This window comes from Pristis pectinata, chromosome 18, assembly GCF_009764475.1.
Source record: "Pristis pectinata isolate sPriPec2 chromosome 18, sPriPec2.1.pri, whole genome shotgun sequence".
Classification (NCBI taxonomy): Eukaryota; Metazoa; Chordata; class Chondrichthyes; order Rhinopristiformes; family Pristidae; genus Pristis; species Pristis pectinata.
The window spans coordinates 10,508,873-10,534,105 of NC_067422.1; the positions used below are offsets into that span (position 1 = coordinate 10,508,873).

At 36.3% G+C, this 25,233-nt stretch overlaps 1 protein-coding gene across 1 annotated transcript in view; it reads right to left on the reverse strand.

Annotated features, from left to right (window-relative positions):
• Positions 1 to 25,233, reverse strand: part of cyth1b (cytohesin 1b) — a 181,475-nt gene that overhangs the window by 10,753 nt on the left and 145,489 nt on the right. The window contains 7 exon segments of the mRNA XM_052033155.1: positions 12,794 to 12,888; positions 12,890 to 12,907; positions 13,535 to 13,683; positions 14,218 to 14,330; positions 16,347 to 16,427; positions 19,503 to 19,621; positions 24,142 to 24,208. Coding sequence (XP_051889115.1) covers positions 12,794 to 12,888; positions 12,890 to 12,907; positions 13,535 to 13,683; positions 14,218 to 14,330; positions 16,347 to 16,427; positions 19,503 to 19,621; positions 24,142 to 24,208 — 642 coding nt within the window.

The window sequence follows — 25,233 nt, forward strand, 5'->3', positions numbered from 1 at the left end:
CAGTCACAAAATTCTCCATGCAATTTTGCCATCATCTCCAATTCAAAATTCAAAAAAAATCTAATTTTCTGTGCCCGGGAGCTACAAATTTAAGTGTGTTATTTGCTGATCAAATAATGAAGAATATTGTGGAAGACCTGGAGAATGACACACAACAAGGCAGTGCTTGGAGGAGGTAGCATAGAATAAAGTAGTATGTTTTACACACAAATACAACACCACATGCCACTGATAGGATGCACATCATACTGAACGTCAAGGCTTCTTCTACAATATTGCTATCAGAATGAGGCGAGTTTTATCTGCATAAGGAAAGGCAAGACATGAATTATGAACTGCTTAGAATGGATTAAAGAATCAAAATATGGTTAGTGAAAATAGGAAAAAAAATGATGATTGCAGAGCATTTCAAAGTGAGAGATCAGGTTTGCACCTTAAAAATATTAGGAAAAAAATACATTTGTTTTATTTATGTTAACATGATCCGATTAGCTCAAAGATGCCTTAGGGCCAAGTGAACAAGAATTGAATGCTTTACAAATCACACTCCCCAAAATCATATCATTTGCCTATTTTCTGTTTGACCATCACTAAGATTTGACTTTCTTTGAAGATCAAATAGATAAGAGAAAAAAACTAGAATAGGGAAGAAAGGAAGCCATTTTATGTTTGCGACTAACAGGGAATCAACACTAGCTCATTAGCAACAATAAATACTTTATCTCATTAGCTCTCAGCTGACATCTTAGTTGAGTGCAGAACATAAGAGAATGTGATGAGATCCATAACTGTAATCTGTTGCACCTAATGGAGCAGGATAACTTGGAAGGGGCTGTCTAGAAGCAGTACATAAGAAATAAGTATAGGACTACCGAGCCAGAGTAATAATTTAAAAAATTCTGCCTTTAAAGCATCCACTGAAATTACATAAAATCACACAATTGACAATGATACAAATAAACCAGCTTCAAGTGGATATTCAGATGATTTAGTCAATTTCCTGCAAGGCACACTACAGTATAACATTGTATACACTCTTCACTCCAGTCACATTCTGAAAGAGAGCCATTTAAGATTGAGAAATTTACATCAAGTAAATTGAAAGGAAGCACTGATTAATCAGTAATTTAAAAATAAATCAATTATTCATTTAAACATAATGTTAATTGGATTCAGGTGAATTAATTTTGAAAAGATATGCATTTTATCAAGGACTAGACCAAAATCAACACTGCAGTATAAAATTTACTGTACAACTACTGGGTCATGGAATTAAACAGGATCATTGCAACTTTTGAATGAACAAATCATCTCCTGAAATAATTGAAGGGACATCAATGTCAGAGCGCCAGTCAGTCTCCCCAACAAACCCTTCTTGTGCAGTTCAACAAAGAGTATTGGTCTACTCCTAATATAAAAGCATGAAAAGCAGTTAGATGTTTAAAAATAATTTGCTTATCAGAGCTTGCCTCTTGGAATTGTTCAGAAAGGAAATTCCTACGCTAAAGCAGCTGCACAGTACTTGGTGACTAGCGCTACCATCTGGACAATTAGTTGAATAACAGGGAAGCAACAAAACTATCTGATATTTTCTCTCCCACTGAAGGGCTGATTTTTTTTAGGAGATTAAAGCCCAAAGGAGCAGCAATTTCCAGGAGCACAAATGTTGTTTATAATGGATGAAAGATCTTTGAAGTTTTTTCTCCACTAAATAATATTTGAATAGTTAAAAACTTTGATTCACTTTATGAAGAAAATAAGTATCTTTTCTTGCACACTGCTCAAATCCATTATAACATTGGTTTTCTTCTGCCATACCTACTACGCTGTTTGAAATAAAACCTACACAGGAAAATTGAGTGGTACGTGGAACTGCTATCATACTAGTGTATTGTGTACAAAATAGCACAGTGTGGATCTGGTCTGATGTTCTACACAATGATTTTTCAATTGCAATCCGGTCATCTGTATAAAACAGTTAATCGCAAAGGGGGAAGGAAGGACAAGCCAACAGGCTATTCCTCACTAACGTATATTATTACTTGAGGCCTGAAAATAACATAAGATAGCATAAAAGATGGCAAAAATGTCTCATGTAGAAATCTGTGGATCCAAATTTTTAATGTCAGAATTCCAAATTTATTTACTTTAGTTAATTTTGCTATGTTGTACACAACACTGTGACTGTGTTTTCTGTATGAAACTTTTAAGAGTTGCATTAATTTCTAAGAAAGTGGGCAGCTATGTCTTCCTACATCTCCCTTTATAAATGTTTCTGCACAACACATGCCTCCTTGCCTCTACCACAGAAAGAATAGAATGGATAGCTGCTTGAAGACAACCATCGATTGTGCTTCCAGCTGGACCCTAGGAGGCCTGATGCAGACAGTCCATCTGTGGAATGGGACCAGGCAGAATTCAGAGCTAAAACTGGAAACTTGAACTCCATAACATTACATCTTCATGCTCCAATTGAAATTTAAAGGAACTTTTTTTTAAAAAACTGAATGTCAATACCTAGTGTAGGGTAGCATTGCTTTTGGAAAATCAAAAATCTCTGATATTAAAAGTTAGACTTTATTCTTTACTTTAAAACGTTAATGTCTAGTTTAACTCTGTAGTTAGAAAACACTAAGCAGTCAAGAATGCTCCCAGAATAAAATATTAAAACTGTTTGCTGAAGGACTATCAGGAGAATCGTTTCTTTTAATCTTGTAATACATAGTGTTCCTGAAATACATTGCAGGGGTTGTATACAAAGGAAAACTCAAATATTACACAGCCATCCACTCATTTTAGTAAATAATGGAGACAGATGAGACTGATGATGCCAGATTAGGAGCAAAAAAAAAAATGCTGGAGGAACTCAGCAGGTCAGGCAGCATCTGTGGAGGCAGAGGGATTGCTGACATTTCGAGTCAAAACCCTGCATTGGGACTGAGTGTAGAGGGGAGATAGCCAGTATAAAGAGGTGAGGGGAAGGGGTGAGGTAGGTGACAGGATGAACCAGGGCGATGATGGCCAGATGGATCCAGTTAGGGGAGGGGGAGAGGGAGAGGGAAGAGGTAGAGTCAGAGGCTGGAAGATGATGTGGAGTCAACAAAGGGCTGCAGATTCTGGAACCTGATAAGTAAAGAAGGTGATGTGGAACCATATGAGGGAGGGATGATGGGCAGTTGGATCCACTGGGGAGGGGATAGAAGGCCCTGTGGGTTAAGTTTGTGGATGATAGGCAGATGGAACCGGGGGATGCGAAAGCAACTGGGTAAATGGAGGCTGGGTGGGGGTTGGTTAGAAAGAAGGTGGGGGGATGAGAGAGCCTGAATGGATTAGGAGAGAGAAGGGAACACAAGAGGTATAGTATGGTACTCCTAATACTACACACTGCAATGTTCAAATTATAGTCAGTGATTTTGTAAAAGAGAAAATATGGAATCTGTGCATTTACTTGTGAAGATACATATGGTAAGTGTTCATAGCTATTATGTTTCTGCAACACTATTAAACTGTGCAATCAAAAAAAACATTGCAAGGTTTTTTAGAATCCAAAATTAGAACTAAAGATAGGATATTCTTATCTTTGGAAATAATTAATGTCAAATCAGATAAATCGGAAACTGTTACAGAATGTGTTTTGTATTATGAAGTTATTTCACACAGCATGTACAGTTAACTAAATGTAATATTTATGCAAGCATTCACTAGTAATGTTAAGAATGACTGGGAAAAAACTGAAAGATAAACTTCATTTTCTTAATGAGGTCTTCTGCACAATTAAAAATCATGCAACTAAATTCAAACAACACCAAATTACAGATTAATTTGTAATTCTGTGTTTTCAAATACAATTTAATCATGTAGTACAAGGAGACTATTTAGTTCAATGTGTCTGTGCCTGCTTTTTGCAGGAGCTAGGCAATTAGACCCATTCCTCTGATTTTGCCACATAAGTGCTTCATAAACTTTTGCTGCTTTTGGGATGTGGACGGACGGGAGGGAGAAGGGTGGGATGTGAACTAGTTGCCCTTATCTATTGGCACTGTTAAGGTGATGTAGACTTTCTCTTTGACCTGCTGCAATCCTTTTGGTGAAGGTGTTTCAGCAATGATGTTATGTATGGAACTTCTGGATATTAACCCAGTGACACAAGTTTATGGACAATACATGCCCATCAGGATGGTATATGGCTCAGATTATGAAGGAGATGATATTAACTACCTGAACTTATCTAACAATTAAAATTATAAAACAATAACCAATACTGAAGATATGAAACCGTCTTGAGTTCTGGCAAGTAAATATACATATATTTAAAAAATTTTTAAATCATCCTCAGCTAACCAGTGAATAAAATCTGAAAACGTATGAATGTTTCTTGAAAGTTACTTTTAACTCACTGGAAACACAAGGAATCTGTCCTAATTTCTACATAATGTTCATCATCCTTTCAAAGGTAAATGGAACACACGCAATTTCACATTTCACGATATTAAAATCTTTTGTTAAATTTCAAGAGTCAAGCTTTAGCTTTTAATCACACTTGTAAGAAGTCCCATTTACCTTTACTACTGCAGGCACCAGGTTTTCCACTTATGAACATTTAGGATATGAAAATCAGTAGGACACTGCAAAAGCAACTGTCCCTGTAGGACAAAGGCCACAGATTGATCACCAAAAAAAGCAAAACAGCAGTGCAGTGGAAAACTGTTAAATGCATAATGCTTCTACAAACTTTTTTTTGTAATGCTATAATAAGTTTGTTACAAAAATGTTTAGTTCACTATCCAAAGGTAAATAATGTAGGAATACTTTAACAAATAAGAATTATTAGCTCAATATTAGATTGGAGATTAAAAAGTGTATGTCTATACCACATTATTTTGGGCGTTCCACTTTGAGTCCAATTAGCATATGCGCTTCTGCTTTATTAAGTTTATATTTACATTTATGTATTTAAGAGTGATCCACTGTACTGCTTCCTTAAGCTCACACGTAGCAAAGAGCTAACAAACACCCGCTATTGAAAGCAGCACACCTCTACCACCAGCTGTAAGACAAAGACCAGCAGCACCCTGGGCACAATTAGCTACATGTCAGTGTGGTACATACCTCCTGTGTGTATAAGGAAAGAGAGCCAGTCATGTAACAACCAAACGGGAAGGAAAGAAAATTAAAAAGAAAAACAAAATTAATTTTAGAAATTAACCCTTTGAGTACTAGAATTGCAGAAGTGACTTGATAAACCGACTTTGCTTTAAAATGAGAACATTATATATAATTTCTTTTCCGTCTATTTTGAATTTTAACTGGAATAAAGCATTTTGAACACCCTTTTTTTTCAAATGTCTTTGCGAAGTTTCAAACTCAGCTACTGTTTTCAGCTTCTTTAAAAAATACTCTGAGGTGACTGACAATTCCAACATTGCTATTTCATACATGGAAGTTAAAAAAAAAAGTGGCACATGTATGAAACCCAATGTTGAGAATCCATTTTAAGAGATTTTAAACATGCTCAAAAGGCCAATCTGTAAGTAATTAACAGATTACCTCACTAGTTATGGCAAGTTCCAGACTATTAGTCCCTGGGAATTTCATAATTCAGCCTCTTTCCTTGGAAGAATTGTTCCACATCATCCTTCCCCCATGTAGTGTCTTTTATTAATGAGGTTTTTTTCCTTCTTTTTCATAGTTGCCCAATCTACTTCATGGTTAATCCAGCAACCAAATTAGCTTCTTACCCTTCAGGACCTCCCAATGACCAAAATCACTCAATGATTCAAAAAGAAAGAGATAAACCAGTTTATGATAGCCAGATTGAAATTAAGCCACCATGGGTCTGTACAATGTACCAGTAGGAAAGTGGCCAATATGACCAATAGGTTCCTTTGACCACCACATTAAGTTACTTTCACCCCGATAGCTTTCACTATTAAACACAAAAATGAAAAATAAAGATTCTCTATATAGATACTGATTTGAGATTGAGTTCATGCCATCAGCATGCTAATATAGAGTTCAAATAGGGTACCAACAGCATGTTCAGCTTTATCGACAATTAAAGTAAATGTAAAAGGAAAACAGATAAACTTTATTCATTTTCATTCCTGCTTTCTTTGGAGATGTCAGTTATTTTACAGTCTTAAATATAGTTAATTCAAATAATAAATGTTGTCAGATTACTGAGTCACAACTGTATTCTGAGGTGCATTTCCTTCTTTTAATACTCTGTCTAAAATAAATTCTCCTGCCAGTTGAATGCAAAGGTGCAAAACTGGATCGCTCAAAGGGTTTTAAAGTGAATATAAACAGGAATTTTCAACATAGGTAGGTAAAAATGAAATTATTCAAATCTAATTATCAAAATTATAACAAAATATTTTGTATGTACAACAATTAAAACTGGGCTGAAACGTTGAAACTGACTCACATTTCGAGATAGTCTGCACAGAAGCTTTCACTTAACCCTTAGTTATGAGAATTAACCCATGCCACAAATGTCAACACTGTGTTGCATCAATACACCTGCAAGATCATGCAACTTTTTCATTAGTGACAACTACCACAGGGTACTATAATGTTACTATTGTTATTAGCAACAGTTGCTAAACACTACATTTAATGAAAGAACTGATCTCTTTGTCAATGAATAAGTACTATACCAAGATACATCCTCTCAAAAGGTGATAAATGAATAGTATTACTCCCAAAATGAACTGCAATTCTCCATCAAACTTTTGTGTTGTGCTCCAGCTCTGAGCTCCAAATGATGTACAAGCTATTTACTTTCCAATCCATATCGTCACATAATTAATTACAGATTTCCAGCATAAAACATAAACTATTTGAAGTCTAGAAGCTTAAAATGGAGTTTTAATCCTCCACAAGTTAAAAATTCACTTAGCAGTAAAATAATATTCAATATTTATGCTATGGAAATTATAGAAAGATATTTACACACAACATGGATTTTCTTTTCCTGGTAGGAGAAACCAGTTATGTGTAGATCAGATGAAGGATGCAACTGTGCAAAACAGAATACATTTTCCACTTCTGTCGATTTGCATCAACATCAAATACTCCCAAGCCAGTGGGAGGTGAAGCAGAATTTGACCTGGTGCAGTTTTCTCTCCTGTTGTCCAATCTAGGGAGGATTTGGGAGGAACAGGTAGTTCTGCTATAACGCATGTTTCCACAATGTGAATTGTTTATAATGTGATTGATGGGTTAGGGAATACGATTAGCATTACGTAGACCACATTGTTTGCTCTTAGGCATTGACAAAGACACTAACTTTGGATACAAAGTCCAGGGAACTGATGTCTAAACTGGGAGAGCTGTCCCACAATCAAGTCAAGCATCAGCCTACTGTTCTCTCCCATCTTCCTTTGCTTAACTGTGACTGCAATCATTTTAAAATGGGAAAGATTCACAACCAATTCAGCATTTTAAAACCTAGCATCCCTGAGACTCCATGGACCATCAGCAGTAGCGGCATAAATGTACATGATCGCAATCTGTAACCTCATGGTCCAGCATATCCTTCACTCCACCACTGCTACCAAGCTAGGAGATCAAACCCAGATCAACGAGGAATGCAGAAGTTCATGCTGGAACCAGCACCAGCAATACCTGAAGGTGAGGTGCCAACCTAGTGAAGCAGCCACATAGGACTACATGTGTGCTAAACATCATGCAATAAACAGCGTTAAGCAATCTCATAACCAATGAAACCGATCAAAACTCTGCAGCGCTCTTGGATCCAGTTGGTGATGGACAACTAACCAGTTAACGGGAGGAAGAAGCTCCAAACACATTCCTATCCTTAATGATGGTGGGGCCCTGTATAAGAAGGCAAGGCTGAAACATTCATAACCACATTCAGCAAGAAGTCCCTCCTCCTGAGGGCCCACCAAAACAAAAAAGGCTTCCGCCCACACGTTATCAAGAAAGGGCTGACAACACTGGATGCAGCAAAGCCCAAAGAACCAGATAATACCCCAGCCTTCATACTAAAGACCTGTACCCCACAGCAATGTGCCTCTAGCAAAGCAGATCAAGTAAAATTACAAAAGGGATTTCAATCCAACAACATGGAAAATTGCCTACATGTGTCCTGCTTTTTATGAACAGAACAAGTCCAATCAGCTAACTTCTTACTGCCCAGTCTAGTGTCAATCATCGGCCAAGTGGTGGTCATCGACTATACTGCAAAGGGCACTTACCCACCAATAACCTGCTCACCAATACCAGTTTGGGTTTTACCAGGACCAATCACACCAATTCTTATCACAGCCTTGATCTAAGCATGGATCAAACAGCTAAATTCCAGAGATGAGTGTCATTCTTTTTGATTGCCTGGCCGCATCTCACCGTATGGCATCAAGGAGCCCTGACAAAACTGAAGGTAGTGGGCATCAAGGGAAAACATTTCGAACAATGGAACCACATGTTATACAAAATTAGATGATTGTGGTTTTTGGAGGTCATCTCAGCCACAGGACATTGCAGTAGGAGTTCCTCAGGGTGGTGTCCTCCACCCTACCATCCTCAGCTGCTTCATCAAATCAGGAATGGGGATGTTTCCTAATGATTGCGCTATGTTCAATTGCATTCACATCTCCCCAGGAAATGAAGCAGTCTCTCCTGTATGCTGCATGACCTAGACTGCATCCAAGCATGCCCGGTAGGTTGCAAATAACACGTGCACCACAAAAATGCCACACCGTGACCATTCCCAAAAGCAGGTTCAGTAACCAAGAATGTCTAACCACCTTCCCTTGACAATTGCTGACATTGCCATTGCCAGATCCTCCACCATCAGAACCTAAGTGTCACCATTGACCGTAAAGTCATTCAGACAACCACGTAATACTGTAGTCACAACAGCAGGTTAGAGGTCAAGTATCCTGCAATGAGCAACTCACCCACTCATATCCCAAGCAGTCTCCACCACTTTAGAAAAGTAACTTCCCTTCCCCTTTGCCTCCTAACTCTTTGCCCAAGAATTCTCATAAGATGAGTGCAGAAATTGAGAGGCAATTACCTTGTGTAATACTAGGTAACCTCAGCAAGACTGGGTTTCACCACTGGACACCATATGGGGTCCATTAACAAGTGAGCTGACCAATTTAGCTCTCTGAATCTCTCAGTAAGTCCTGTCTTTCAATACTTGGCTGCACATGCACAGGAATGCCAGCAGTTCAATGTGGAATCGCTGGCAATTATCCTCATGCAGCAATGACACAAAGACTAGCATATCTGAAGCATCTTTCACCATCTATGCACATCCTAAAATGCTCTCCAGATGAAAAAGGAATGTTTCTTTTGTAGTATAGTCATTGCTGTAACATAGGAAATGTGGCAAACCAATTTGCACATAGAAATGTGATAATAGCCAAATAATCTATTTATTTGATTAAGGGATACATGTTTGCCAGGACACTGGGGCAAATTCCCTGTTGTTCTTCAAAATAGTGCATTATCTCAATTGTGCCCACCCTAAGTGAGTGGCCTTGGTCTAATACTTCACATATAAAAACTGCACTTCCAACAGCACAGCATTCCCTTGATACTAGATTTCTGTGCTCAACTTTCGGGAGGCTGGAACTCGCAAATGTCTGGACTCAGAGGCCACTAACTGAACTACAACTTTCATATGACTTAGTATTTCTTAAGACATAAATTAATTGGAAATAATATAAATACAGTTCTGATCATTTCTTTTGACTTAAGACTTGGACCATGTGCTCTATGTTACTTTATCATAATGAATATTAAATAGTTTAAATGTCGAACTAAAATAACTCTTTAATGATCCTTTTACTACTTTACCATTTAAGGTAAGAAAAACGAATCCATAAGGTACAAGACCTTTAAATCTAAAATACTTCTAATTACATTATTTTATTCAGGGTAATATTTTAGTGCCTTACAAGTGTCAATCGTAAACTTTTTCAAAATAATGAAGTTTGTTGGCCATAAAAGAAATAGATATTGGATATTACTATCAAAACATTTCTTGGTTTGTATCTGATATTTACTTTTTAATTTTCTACTGCCAATGTGCAGCAATACATTTATGAATGATTATGCACACTGCTTATATTTCAGCTTAAATTTCATATAATGGGATAAAAAAATTGTTTTTTCTGGTGGAGACAGTTCTTTTAAATTTAAGATGGATCAATGATTATTCATAACCGATGACTGCAAGCAAATAGTTCACAGGTCCATTTTCATCTTCACTTAATCAATGATACTTAATGTCCAAGATACTCTCGAAGTGTTAATTTTTCTGACTACGGTAATGTGGAATTGTCCATCATGTGGATTTTCACAGATCTCACCTCGAAGTACGGTTTGGAATCAAATCCAGATACTAGAAGTTAACAGCTAATGTATAATGGGCAATAGTTCACTAAACTCTTAGCTTCACTTTTTAGATAAATTAAAAGAATTATACAAATCAATCCCACCCTTCCAAGACTTTTTTTTAATGAATTTCAATTCAAACTCATATCTGCACATGAGAAAAAATTAAATGGTTAAAATTACATCATAAATCTACGGTATATAGGCACACAGGAATGATTGTTATATATTAAAATAGCTCTCAGGTGTATTGTGCATTAATGATTGCAATTTATAGAACCCAGATGTTAGAGCTCCAATTTACATAGCTAGATCTTATCACTAATTCAAATCATGCATTGCTTTAAACCTGTGGGGGAGAAATTTACATCAGGTTGCTTGTACTAAACACACGAGAAAGTAATAGCTTTGTATTGTATTGTGCTTCTGAGCTTAATGGGCCCAAATTTCAGAGACAGAGTAAAACAAACAGCTGCTTGTGTTTAGTGTGAGCAACATGAGTGGTTTCTCCTGCAAAGGAAAAATGACCTTAGAATCAGAATAACCCATTTTAATTCCAAAGCAGAACTGTAGAATTTATTCCAAATAATTACAGATAGAAGGTCTCCTCAAAGCTGACTGGAAGCTTGCAATAATTGAAAGTTTTGCGCTTTAATTAACAAATGTGATATTAACAGAAGATCACTTTATGTGTTAGTACAGCTTTCCACTGTGTACTGTTATAATAGTCAGTAGTCTATCTTTATGCAATGAATTCATATCTTCATTTAATCAGAGTTCAGAGGAATAAAATATAAATGCAATGGGCAATAGTTTGCTAAACTCTTAGCTTCACTTTTTAGATAAATTTTAAAAATGAATTATGCAAGAATTTCACTTAATGGAAAAAATGGCATTTCAAACCCTCAATTAATTACATAAAACATTTTCAAAAAGTGCAAGTGTATTTCAACCAAGACAACTTTCTTTGTAAATGTTTATCCTGACAAATCTGTGGTTTAATAATTGATGATTGTGAAATTCCTGTTGAATAATTAAATAATTTTTCAATATAATAAAAAAGCAGTTTAGACAGTTTAGCACAGGATGTATTTGATTAGAAATGAGATTAAGCAGCAATGGACATTTCATGGAGGAAGAACAATGCGGATAGAAATGGCTCGTAATGAATGTCAATGTACTCCGAAGAATGAAGGATAATTACTAAAGTGTTCAGCAAATTTCAAAACAAATTGATCAGCAGGTTTTAATGTTGAAGCCCTAGACCTTCAACTATAAAATTGTGCAATATAATTGGTTTCTTAATATTGTAAACAAATGGACAAATCAATTAGCTTATAAATTTGACCTGAAATTCCTTTCAATTCACTAGTCAACCTCCAGTGGCATTGCGGAAAGTGAAGGCTAATTCTATGTTGGGAAGATTAAGGTATATACATATTCATTCCAGAGCACACCATTGTCAATTTGAAGCCATTCATTGTCATTTTATACAATATACTTTGATTTTGGTTATAGGTAAATGATAAAATGTACAGCAATTTTCTGAAGATGCAAGTAAAATGCAATGGCATCCTATTTTTGTACTATTACAATGTTATAGTTGGAAGAACAATCAATATTTCAGTTGGTTATAGCAATCCCTTTGCTACCAATAAAACAGAATTCATTCAAGACATTGATCTGCCAAAGAAATGTAAATTAACTAGATCCTAGTCATTAAAACCTCAGTTATCTTTCAAGAACATACGATTTCTAATACCTGTAACGTAGCTGAGCAGAGCTGCACTCCTACCAAAATTGTTAGCTGTGAATTTTAAACCAGGTTGTTACATAAAACAGTATTATTATTTTGGAAACTGGGATGGAAAATCCATGAGAATCCACAAGAAAAATTCCTTGAATTGCATTCATGATAAACTGGATGCTTAGCTTATGTTTTTTCTAACATAGTTTACATGATTCATCTTTCACCTGTTAAAATTATTGGAAAAAATTGTGTAAATCACTGGTTGCTTTTTTTTAAAAAAAAGAACTGGGGCTTAATATAAAAGGCATTTCAAATACATTACTAAAATTTTGTTTGAAATATGTTGAGATGGTCAGGTTGAGTATCAATTAAGCTAACATTTCAATGCCTCTATAACTATATAGAAAACTTTACACTTAACAGTTTTATAATGCTTATTTATCCTTAAACTCTACTAATTTTCACATGTTCTTTCTTGCATTTACATTTTTTAAGTTCTAACACTCAAAGAAGGATTCATGTCATTCTTCACTGTAATCTACCCTTCTTAAGCTGCTTTCACAAAACATGCCAAAAGAGTTTCACACTACAAAACTCAACTGATTCATTGTAATGAAAATAATTACGATTCCCAGGATGGGAGAGCAGCTAAAAATAAACCAAGTTAATCCACCCAATTTGAGGAGCCAGCCCTCTCGATCTGGATTGAAGAATGTGTGGGTCAAGTCATTGCCATCATCTTCTGGAATTTTGAATGGTTCGTTTTTTAATACTTTCATACAGATTCTGTTGATAAATGTCAAAATTTGTTATATTTCATTAGTAACTATAACATGGATAAAATAACAAAATAAAGTTTTTACCTCATTTGTATTTCTGTGAATATTTAAAACTCCAGCCACCATGGATTAGTTTCTTTGGTTAGACTGCCATAATTGCTGACAAGTTTATTGTGCACCTGGATGTTGCAAATCCTAATTCATTGGGTGGGAAAAGTAACTCTAATCAGAGTAACTAAGTTAAAGATTTGAAAGCCAAATGTTAGAAATTGTAACAAAATAGAATTCAAATTAAATGAACTGTGGAAAAAGACAATAGGACCAGAAATGAGCAATAGCCGGAAGACAGGGAATATGTTCTTATTTTTATATAAAAGCTGTGTTTTAGAGATTAAACTCTGTAGTCTATACTTAATACAATAAAGTTATTCTTTATCTTTAACTAATGCTATTATTGTAATAATTTTTGCTCAGTAATCAGTACATTTGAAGGAAACAAACAAAGCCAGTATTTTTCTGGACCTGTTCAAGGAACAGGTGAAGTTTAAGGATCTAATTTCCCCTTTGAAAATGTGCATGTATTACTCAATACTGCCTCTGTCACACAAACACAGCAAACAATTGTGATGCTTACTCGTAGTAGTTCTTCAGGTAAGTCACCACCATCGTTTATTCCTCTGTTCATCAGAATGAACCTTTCCACAGTGGGTTTATCCTTAACATTTGGATTGTGTAGACTGGTATTCAGCATAATAATCGCAAAAGATAATACATAGCATGTATCTGCAAAGAAAAGTGGACTTCAGTTTTGTATGTTAATAAAAGCTCCCATCTTGCCCCCATTAGAAGAATACTGAAAGTGCTGAAACATGAAATAAACAGAAATAAATAATTACATTAAAATGTAAAAGCACACACGCACACGTATTTATAAAATTATTATAGTAGAAAGTTCAAGCTTGGAGGTCAAATTGTATTATTAATAAAATGAAAATGTATGTTATTAATATAATATTTTGATGCAAACTTTGCTAAAATTGTATGTCATTCAAATGGGCAAAACAAAACAAACTGAATTGTTTTTGAAAGAAGCATTCCCTCATGCTACTTTGCCACTGTTTTCTCCAGTAACTATTGACATGGCCCCTTTCCTTAAACTCTAAGTATACAGAAATCAAATTAGTTTAAGTAACACGACATTCAAAAATTGATCTAAAGCTCCATTGAAAATACTAAACAGTTCCTTATTATTTTAGTTCAAAGCAAGTTATTATTGAATTAATTGGCAAAGACATACAAGGCACTGCCATTGCTTACCAGTGGATTGAAAAACTCCAGGATTACAGTGACAGTATCGCTGTGCAAAAGCTTCCATCATTCGGTCAATCTTCTGTGCCTCTCCAGGTAACCGGAAGCTCCACAAAAATTGCCTGATATTTTTATGTTAGTTTTAAAAGAATTATTGAATTGCTAATATACAGATTCTAGATTTTAATATTTAGTTGTGAGATAGGAACCAGCATGCATCCTTCACTCTGCATTAACACCAACATTTGTATAAGGGTACTGTGTGGCATTTTTCGGAATACAAGAAGCTACATTATTTATGTAGCTATGTCTGGGGAGTGTCTTCTGAAGCTAAGAGAAAATCTGTTTATTCAAAATATGTTTGGTTATACTAAAATCTAGCTCATTGGGAACATATTCATCTTATTTTATATATACTATATAAATTATACATAAATTGTACAAGCTATTAATCTACCATTGCATTTTACTCTAATGATATATTCAAATTTCTACTTGTTCAATTAAGAAGATCAATTTAAGTAATTAAATAGAACACCAAAGCAAGCCTGCCATGTTCTAGTCCAGCAATCTGAACTTTCTTACATTCTGCACAAAGTTGTGCTGGAGTTCCAAAGCTGCCAATCCCTCGCAGGTACCATATTTTCATGCATTATAGAACAAGGCCATTCATCCCATAAAGTCTGTGCCAGCTCACAGTGCAATCCCTTCCCTTACTAATTTTCCCTGTAACCTCTTCTTCCAACATTTATGTTAATTCCCCCCAGATTCTACTCCTCACCTACACACTGAGGCCAATTAACCTACCAACCTACATGTCTTTTGGAAATGGGAGGAAATTAGGAGTACCCGGGGGATCACAGGTGGTCAGGGAGAACATGCAATCTCCACACAAACAGCACCAGAGGTCAGGATTGAACCTGGGTCACTGGAGCGGTGAGGCAGAAGCTCAATGAGCTGCATTCCTGCATTACCTGTCTTACCTTCACCAAATTTCTCATTTCTCCCATACAAAACTACACACTGTGCTTTGAGTTTTCTATTCCTTCAGAAATTTGGGAGGCATCAGGGAGGTGATCAATTTTGTATTCAACAGATGTAGGCATAGATGAGTTTCAAAGAGGCATTATTGGATAGCATTTAGAAATCCAACCTAAAGGCAGCATGATGTGCTGAGTTCACTTAAATTAGTACAAACCTGGATTACCTTGGTCACTGACAGGATTATGACTCACTTATTCAAAAACTTGTCCGTGGCCTTAACCCGTTAGGCATCAAGAGTCACTTTCCACATAATGGAAACTCCAACCTCAACTGAGGTTGAATGGCAATTTCATGAATTTGGAGATCGCTAAAAATATTTATATAATCTAAAATATATTCATTTAATGCAGCATGAAACCAATGAATGCATTTCATGTCCAAATGACCCAAAACAATCTGCTTCCATAAAGGAAGAGCTAGAATGATGCCTCCCAAAATGATAACTTATCTCAATCTACTGGTACTGGGTTATGCAATCTGCATCGATCTTCTTTATGCATTTTGGTTCTACCACAAACTACAATATTAGCTACACTCACATAGCGAAACAAAAACAAGCTAGTGAGGTTTCTTCTTGATACTGTGGTGAATCTGTTAGAATATCAGAATAATAGATCACACTAATGTAGTGTTTTTGGCTAAAAGATGGTCATTTTGCACAATGACAGTTGGATCTCTCCACACCCAACAATTCATATATACTTTTAAATAGTTAAGGTACACATCATTACATTGGATTTTACATAATAACCCTGTTTATAGCCAGCAATTAACAGTTGTTAATTTGTAATAAAACTATTTGGAGGTGTATAATATGCTATAAAGTCCTATAACATACAGTTGAATAATACAGGCAAATATATTTTGAAATTGATTTTAACTTGTGTAAATGGATCAGACTGAAAATTCATTTGGTAGACTTACCATCTACTTTAATTTTATAATTAGCCCACTACCACTTCACAGGCACCTGGCCACTATTGATAAGCAAGTAACTTCCAAATTATTTGTGTGGATTGAAAAAAGACAAACATTGCTGGGCTGCCGTAATGCTAACATCAATTTCCTTGTATTTCATTACTAATCATTCTTACCGCAAAGCCTGCACCAAATTTAAGTCCGTGAATTCATGAAGCTCCACAAAGGCATGGAGAACTTTGACATTGAATTCATCCCTGCAAGAGGTCAGAAGGTAACATTCTGTAGTAGAAGATATGATAAGTGTTGCACATATTTGTTAATTTTTAAGCTACTTAGAATAATAGTACAACAAGAAAGTTGTGCTTCAGCCCATCATACTTGTGCTTGTTCCAGGGAGGAGTTGTCTAATTAGTTCCACTCCCTGCTCTGTCTCCAGAGCCCTGCAAATACCCAAATTGTCAACAATGTGAACATTCAGGTCTGTGTTAAGAATTCACAAAAAAAAATGATTTATGTTACAATCACATGGTTTCAATCTTTTCAGCTCTAAGAACCCCAGATTCTCCAGTCCTACCTGATGACTGAAATCCCTCAACCCTGGAATCACTCCAGCAAGTCTTCTCTGTACCTTCTAGGACATTCAAATCCTTCTTAAAGTTAGGTGACCAGAATTGGAAGCAATGCTCCATTTCTTGCATAACCAGTGTTTTATACAGTTTCAACACAACTGCATTTGTAGTCAACTGCATTCGTACTCTTCCTCTATTTATGAATCCCAGGATCCTATATGCTTTACCAAGCATGTTCTCAATTTGTCCTGCTACTTTCAAGGATTTATGTACATTAACAACCAAATCCACATGTTCCTGCATTCATCCCAGACCGACTGGCACAGTTCCAATGGCTTTCCTTGTTCTTTCTGTTCAAGTGCTTCACTTCACACTTCTCTGTATTAAATTTCTACTGCCATTCATCTGCCTGTTCTGCCAGCCAATGTCTTCTTATAGTCTATTCCTAACCTCCTCACAAGCTTTCAATGATCCATAAAGTTAAATGTTTTATTTGGCACACCCCAGCCTAAGTCATTAATATACATCAAATAAGCAGTGACACCGGCACAAACTCCCAAGGAACACTACCATCTACCTTCCTCTTGTCAAGGAAACAGTTGTCTACTGCTACAACTTTTTGCCCTTTGGCAAATTTTCTATCCACAGTAACACTGAATTCCCAGGGCCCCAATTTTGTTAACGAGTCTTTTAGAGTGGGTTTTTATCAAAGGCATTCTGAAAATCAGAGTAAATGATATCTATAACATTTTCTTCATCATCCTTCTCGATCATCTCATCAAAAAATGAAATCCATTGGTCAAACGCAATTTGCCTTTAACAATTTGATTGAAGTTCTCAAGTTACATTGGGAACAGAAGAACATGAGGAAAAGAATCAGGAGTGGGCCATATAACCCTTTGCACAGCTCCATCATTCAATGAGATCAAGGCTGATATTTTGGTTCTATGCCATTTGTCCACACTAATCTCTTGTCTCTTGATTCCCTTAACCTTTATCGTTCTCTGCCTTGAATATATCACAAATGTAGGGGAGGTGCTGAGAGAACATCACAGAGTCCAGCATTGTAGATGGAGAGAAACTATTTCTGTTGACTGGACATTTCAAGACTAGGGGACAATTAATCAAATTTGACATTTTAATATCAACTTTAATGAAACAATAGTCTCATGTGCTAAAGGGCAAAGCAAGTAGTGTTTACAGACTCTTCCATGTACTTCCCCGTCACACAGAATCACAGAAAATTTATCATACAAACAAAGGCCATTCGGCTCATCATATCTGTGCTGATCAATAAAGAAAGACACAAGCTAATCCTACTTTTCAGCACTCGCTCTGTAAATTCTGCAGGTCATGGCTCTTCTACTGTTTAGACACAATATTTTCTGCTTTTACCACCTTTCAGGCAGAGACTTTCAGACACCGAAACATCCTCTTTCGTATATTTCTATCCAAATATTCCCTCAGCAATAGAGAGAACCAGTTTAATGTTTTAAAAGGAAAATGATGGATTTGCATAATTCCATCTTAACTTACTGGGAAGTCTAACTCTAAATAGGGCTCCCAGAATAAGATCTGGAAAAGTTAAAAATCCTATTTAATGGAAAGTTAATGCAAAATTATTGATATGATAGACTCATATATTCCTGGACGAAACCAGGTTCTTTCCCAAATACAAATGTTACAAATCAAGTCTTTTAAGAAGTTCATTTTGCATTGACCTCCAAACTCCATATAATTGTACTTTTGCATTGGAAAACTCAAACCTTTGTAATTTCACACAGAAAAAAAAGGGAATACTTACCACTGATCATTTTCTTTTTAAAAAAAAAGACATGTATGCCTGATTTCAGATTGGCAAGAGACATTCTCTTGGCAAGGTGTAATGAGGCACACAGGAGAGGGCCAAAGTGGCCCACAGCTGCACAGTTACATCTGTGAGGCAACAGCCACTTTGAGGCTTGGGTTTTATTTGCAATCAAAGGGTGAGCTGCTGCCACTTTAAAGCAGCTTGCTACTCCCATCAGAGTTAGAAAATGAGCTGTTTCTCTGCAGATAGTGGGGTGGAGGATGCAATACTGTGGAGACTTGCAAATAGTGTCAAGCACTCAGAAATTATTGTGGGTTCACTTGGAGCAATCGTATTCCAAACCTACCATTGAAACCTTCCCGTCTTTTTTTTAAAAGGAACCAGCAGCCTCTATGATGAACTACTAATCAACCTATATAACATCAAATAGCTGGAGTCTGTACCAAATATGCTTCAATCATTTGAACCCACTGAAGGTTCCAATCAGTGCCCAAGATACGTCATGGAACTGCATCTGCACTTAGAAGTCACCTCCCAACTTCAAGAGGGAAGCACTGTAACGGGCCAGAATCCTGACTGAGAAAGTGACAGCTGACACACTAGTGTTAATGGGTGACCTGGTGCTACCTTCAATTAAAATGGGACCTTTAAGTCAGATTTTTAGACTGTGCTGGAAAGAGTACATGCATGGCATTAACCTCTGTAGCACTCCATACATAAATAAATTAGCTGTGTGTGTGATACATGGGCAAAGACAGGGATCAAGCTAAAATAATAGACTTTGGAGAAAAAGGCTCAAAACATAAAAACAAGGGAAGGCTTTTGAAGAAGGTTATGAAGACGGGAAACAGGCTGATATTCCGTAACTCAAGAGTCAATTGAAGTAGAAAACTGCTGTGTTGTTACAAATTACACTTCGTCCAAAATTAATAAACCAGAACAAGTGTTACCTCTCTCCGAGGTAATCCCCAATTGCAGTCTTGTTTAGTCCCTCTCCTTTGTACAGAAACTGCGCAATATCCTCTCGAGTATTCTTTAAAAGCTCATTTTCAATCAGGAATTGAATCCCCTGTAACAAAGAACACATTTGAAATTCAATTGATGACTTTAAAAACAATAAATATCAGAGCATTTATTTTAACTTATCCCATTACCAGGGGTACAAGAAGATACAGTCAAGTAGAGGAACAAGAGGGTGGAATATTTTTGGAAGTGAATGCATGAATGTGATACTATCAAGAGACTTAGATTGAAAAATAGGTTCAAGGTTCATAAAATTTCAGATTTCAATTTAAGGCCTTTAACATATAGCATCAATCTGATAGAATGTATGGATATCAATACAGATTACAGTTTCTTTTCTAATTTTCACCTTTATAATTTGTTTGATAAAAATGTGATGCAAGAAACTTGTGTGTATCTCTTGTCAGTAATGTGCTTTTTGATGTGTTCTTATGTTGATCAAAAGACCAGAATGAAGTATTCTGTTATAACTACCATGATTCAGGTTGAATGATATGCAATCACAAGTATTATAAGGTATTTATGACATTACTGCACCAAAACTTTAATGAGAGGTAGCTTTTTAAAAAAATCAGTGTAAACTAAGGGAAAAGTTGCTGCAAACAAAAACTCTGTTTCTCTCTCCACAGATGCTGCCTGACCTGCTGAGTGCCTTCTGCATCTTCTGTTTTTATTCAAGATTTTCATTTTCTCTCATCAGTGGAGTTTACTTATCCATGGAATATTATTAAACAAATACAAGATCACTTCTAAATTATATCCATTTTCAGCAGTAACAAGCACCAGTTTTGCATAACATGAACAATTCAATGCAACAGTGCTCAATTGTTAGCTGTCAATTATTTGACAATATCCTGGAAGGGAATGAAGGCAATTACCATAATTCAACTTTTTCCCATTATAGGAATCCTGCCTTTGTGCTGTTTGGCTGATCTCCAACAAATCCCAAAATGTGCTTTAATAATAGGAATCTCTTGATAAATGAGGATAATAATCCAAAAAATAACTTAGCTTTTCATGTAGTTGAGAACTACTTTACTAATAACACAACTGTATTAATGTTAATGCAGTTGAGTATAATAATGATTTTTGTTATTTCAATAAAATGATATATCCTTATTTTCCCCCCACTCATTTTGTTACCATTCTCTAACCAAAAATTACAGACATCTGGCCTGTTCCAAATAAAATTCATGTTCTGCCATAAGAAAGTGACGAAGTGCTAAATGGGTTGCAGTCATTTCTCAATTTTTTTTGTACATCGAGTTTTTTTGAAGGTAGCTTTCATAAATGTCAGTACCACAACAGCTGTGAAGTAAATAAAAATAACAAATGTTCATTAATGCCACTAAAATCTGAGTACACAACCATTGTGAAGAAACATTTCACAAATTTACTGTGTAAAGTTCAACAACCTCTCACCACTTCCAAGATCTATAACTTGTTTTTTTTTTAAAAAAGCATATGTACCTTCTGCAACAAATACGTACACAAATAGACATGTATAATAATAGTATCATTAAATCTGAGGACTCACATAATTCATAATCACAGTGCATTTACAATTAACTTAGTTAAATGCCTTAGATATCACTTTGCTATAAAGGATTAGATGCTGCCATCAATTTTCCCAAAGAAATTAAAGTAAAAAAACACAAAACTAGTTGTTTTCTTTTTGCATAAAGTATTGAAATCACATTACTATTTTTCTGGAGATATTCACAAAAACAAATTAATTACAGGAATTCATTTGGGATTCTTACTTTGAAATTAATCTTTGACAGATGTTTTCAGAATGAGATTCAATTAGCTTTCCTGGTTTTAAATCAATGTGTTCCATGCTTTGAAAATAAAATTGCCAGAACTGAGTGCAATTCCCCAAAACTTTAATTAATAAATCATGTAAGATGGCATAATAAGATCATGGAGTACTGCAGAAGATGCATCTTCAAAACTCTGATAAATTTCACTGAAGAGCAAAAATTTGGCTGGGAAGATGGGATTGCTAGGCTTGACTTTGAAGATCACAAATGTGCATAAACAAACAAACAAACTGCTGGAGGTACTCAATGAGTCGGGTAGCACATGTGGAGGCAGAGGGATGGTCGACGTTTTGGATCGAGATCCTGCATAACTGTGCAAATTGTCAACACTATACATTCTCTTTCAGATAAAAGAATTTAAATTTTTAAATACCAACTCTTCCAGTGAAGCCTGTTTTATGTACACACTTACATAAATGTTAGTTACCATTGTCATTATTGATCCTGTGGCTATTCCTTTATTTGCTGCACCAGTGTACATTTGGTGGCTTTACATTCACCAATCAGGGAAGAAGAATATCAGCTCATCATTACAAAAATATCGTAGAGGACAAATGTAATAGTTGCTTGCCCCTTCCCCAATTTAGAAAATAATGTATTCAGCACACATATCTTTACCCATTTCTAATATCAACCTCATTCTTTGACATCTATCAAGTGTTAGCTTAAAATTCATAAGCATCTGAGATTTGGCTTCATTCCAATGTTACTCCAATGTTTTGTGAATATCCTAGATAAAATGTGAATTTAAAATTGTGTTTGAAAACTTGACCAACTTTTATCAAATCTGTATCACTCACCTTCAGCAGACGAAGTGAGAACCATGCCAGGAAATGGTCTGCTGAAATGAACACACTTGATGGATTGAAATAGCCTTGTCACACCTACAGTGGCATGCAAAAGTTTGGGCACCCCTAGTCAAAATTTCTGTTACTGTGAATAGCTAAGCAAGTAAAAGACGACCTGATTTCCAAAAGGCATAAAGTTAAAGATGACACATTTCTTTAATATTTTAAGCAAGATTACTTTTTATTTCCATCTTTTAACAGTTTCAAAATAACAAAAAGGAAAAGGGCCCAAAGCAAAAGTTTGGGCACCCTGCATGGTCAGTACTTAGTAACACCCCCTTTGGCAAGTATCACAGCTTGTAAACACTTTCTATAGCCAACTAAGAGTCTTTCAATTCTTGTTTAGGGGATTTTCGCCCATTCTTCCTTGCAAAAGGCTTCTAGTTCTGTGAGATTCTTGGGCTGTCTTGCATGCATTGCTCTTTTGAGGTCTATCCACAGATTTTCGATGATGTTTAGGTCGGGGGACTGTGAGGGCCATGGTAAGACCTTCAGCTTGTGCCTCTTGAGGTAGTCCATTGTGGATTTTGAGGTGTGTTTAGGATCATTATCCTGTTGTAGAAGCCATCCTCTTTTCATCTTCAGCCTTTTTACAGACGATGTAATGTTTGCTTCCAGAATTTGCTGGTATTTAATTGAATTCATTCTTCCCTCTACCAGTGAAATGTTCCCCGTGGCCACTGGCTGCAACACAAGCCCAAAGCATGATCGATCCACCCCCGTGCTTAATAGTTGGAGAGGCGTTCTTTCATGAAATTCCTGCACCCTTTTTCTCCAAACATACCTTTGCTCATTGCAGCCAAAAGTTCTATTTTAACTTCATCAGTCCACAGGACTTGTTTCCAAAATGCATCAGGCTTGTTTAGATGTTCCTTTGCAAACTCTTGACGCTGAATTTTGTTGGTGAGGATGCAGGAAGGGTTTTCTTCTGATGACTCTTCCATGAAGGTCATATTTGTGCAGGTGGTCACTGCACAGTAGAACAGTGCACCACCACTCCTGAGTCTGCTAAATCTTCCTGAAGGTCTTTTGCAGTCAAACGGGGGTTTGATTTGCCTTTCTAGCAATCCTACGAGCAGTTCTCTCGGAAGTTTTCTTGGTCTTCCAGACATCAACTTAGACCTCCCACCGTTTCCTGTTAACTGCCATTTCTTAATTACATTACGAACTGAGGAAACGGCTACCTGAGAACGCTTTGCTATCTTCTTATAGCCTTCTCCTGCTTTGTGGGCATCATTTATTTTTAATTTTCAGAAGTGCTAAGGCAGCTGTTTAGAGGAGGCCATGGCTGCTGATTGTTGGGACAAGGTTGAGGGTCAGGGTATTTATAAAGCTTTGAAATTTGCATAACCTGGCCTTTCCTAACGATGACTGTGAACAAGCCATGGCCCCTAACAAGCTAATGAAGGTCTGAGACCTTGGTAAAAGTTATCTGAGAGCTCAAATCTCTTGGGGTGCCCAAACTTTTGCATGGTGCTCCTTTCCTTTTTTCCACTCTAAAATTGTACAAAACAAAAATAATACACTAACCTTGCTTAAAATGTTGAAAAGAAAGTTTCATCTTTAACTTTATGACTTTTGGAGATCAGTTCATTTTCTACTCACTTAACTATTCCAAGTAACAGAAATTTTGACCAGGGGTGCCCAAACTTTTGCATGCCACTGTACTTCTCGCCCACACTCACGGGTAAGTTAAGGACAAGTGTCCCACAGAAGGGAGAGGTATCAGAAGGCCTCCCTTATACCTGAACCCACCTTTGTATCTTCACTAACGTAACCCAATAGCTGTTGCGATGATTAATTGAGGTCTATGTAAAAGACATATTCAGCAATATAATAACAAAATAAACACTGCCTCAAAACATTGAGAATATGGTAACAATAAGATTTCCCACCTTCTTGGGATCCATATTGAATTTCTTCCGGCCCATAGCCACTTGTTTATTCCGTTGCATATTTTTTCTGAAAATGAATTAAACTTCCATGTTAATGGAAAAGGACAGCCATTGATTACTAATGTGTTTATGAGGATATTAAACATGACAAAGACAGTAAGTGCTGGAAATACAGGTCAGGCTGTATCTGTGGGAAGAGAAACAGAGTTAATGTTTCAGGTCAAAGACCCTTCGTCAGAACTGGGAAGGAGAGTAAAGAGGCTCGTTAAAAGCTTTGATCTTCTTTTATATGATTAGATATTGGACGACTGATATACAAAGCCAATCAATGCTATCTCTTGTTTAAATGCAGATAGTCATTTTCAACAAATGCAAAGGACTATAAAAAGAATACAAGGAACAACAAAGAACTTGCGATTATATACCATACTTAATCATCTAGATGTCGTAAGTGCTTTACGACTAATGAAATAATCTTATAATGCAGTCACACAATGAGCTATGAGGTGGTTTGCTGGCATACTTTGCTGGTCAGCCACCCAAAGTTGGAGACATTGGTACTTCTTTTGCAGCAAAGTTTCTGGACAGCATTTCAGAGGCAACACTGCTGAGTGATTTCCCAAACCTTTCTGTCGAATAACACTTACGATCAGAAGAATCAGCCCTGACCAGAAATGTAACCTGGGACGTTCCTGGTTCAAATTCACAGAAGCCACATTATGCCAGGGATGTATGGTATGCTCTACTGGTATCTCAAAAACAATAGTTAAATAAGTATGTAGCTTTCTTAAAAATATATGTAAACAGAGTTTGGAAAATTGACAAAATGTCACACAAAGAAACCTGTACTATAAGAGTATGATGGAGACACATGAGACTGCAGATGCTGGAATATGGAGCATAACAAACTGCTGGAGGGACTCAGTGGGTCAGGCAGCATCTGTGGAGAGAAATGTACAGTCGACATTTTGGATCAAGACCCTTTAACTGGACTGAAGGAGTAGAGGGGAGATAGCCAGTACAAAGAAGTGAGGGGAAAGGGTATGGCAAGAGCTGGTAAGCAATCGGTGGAACCAGGTGAGGAGAGGTTGA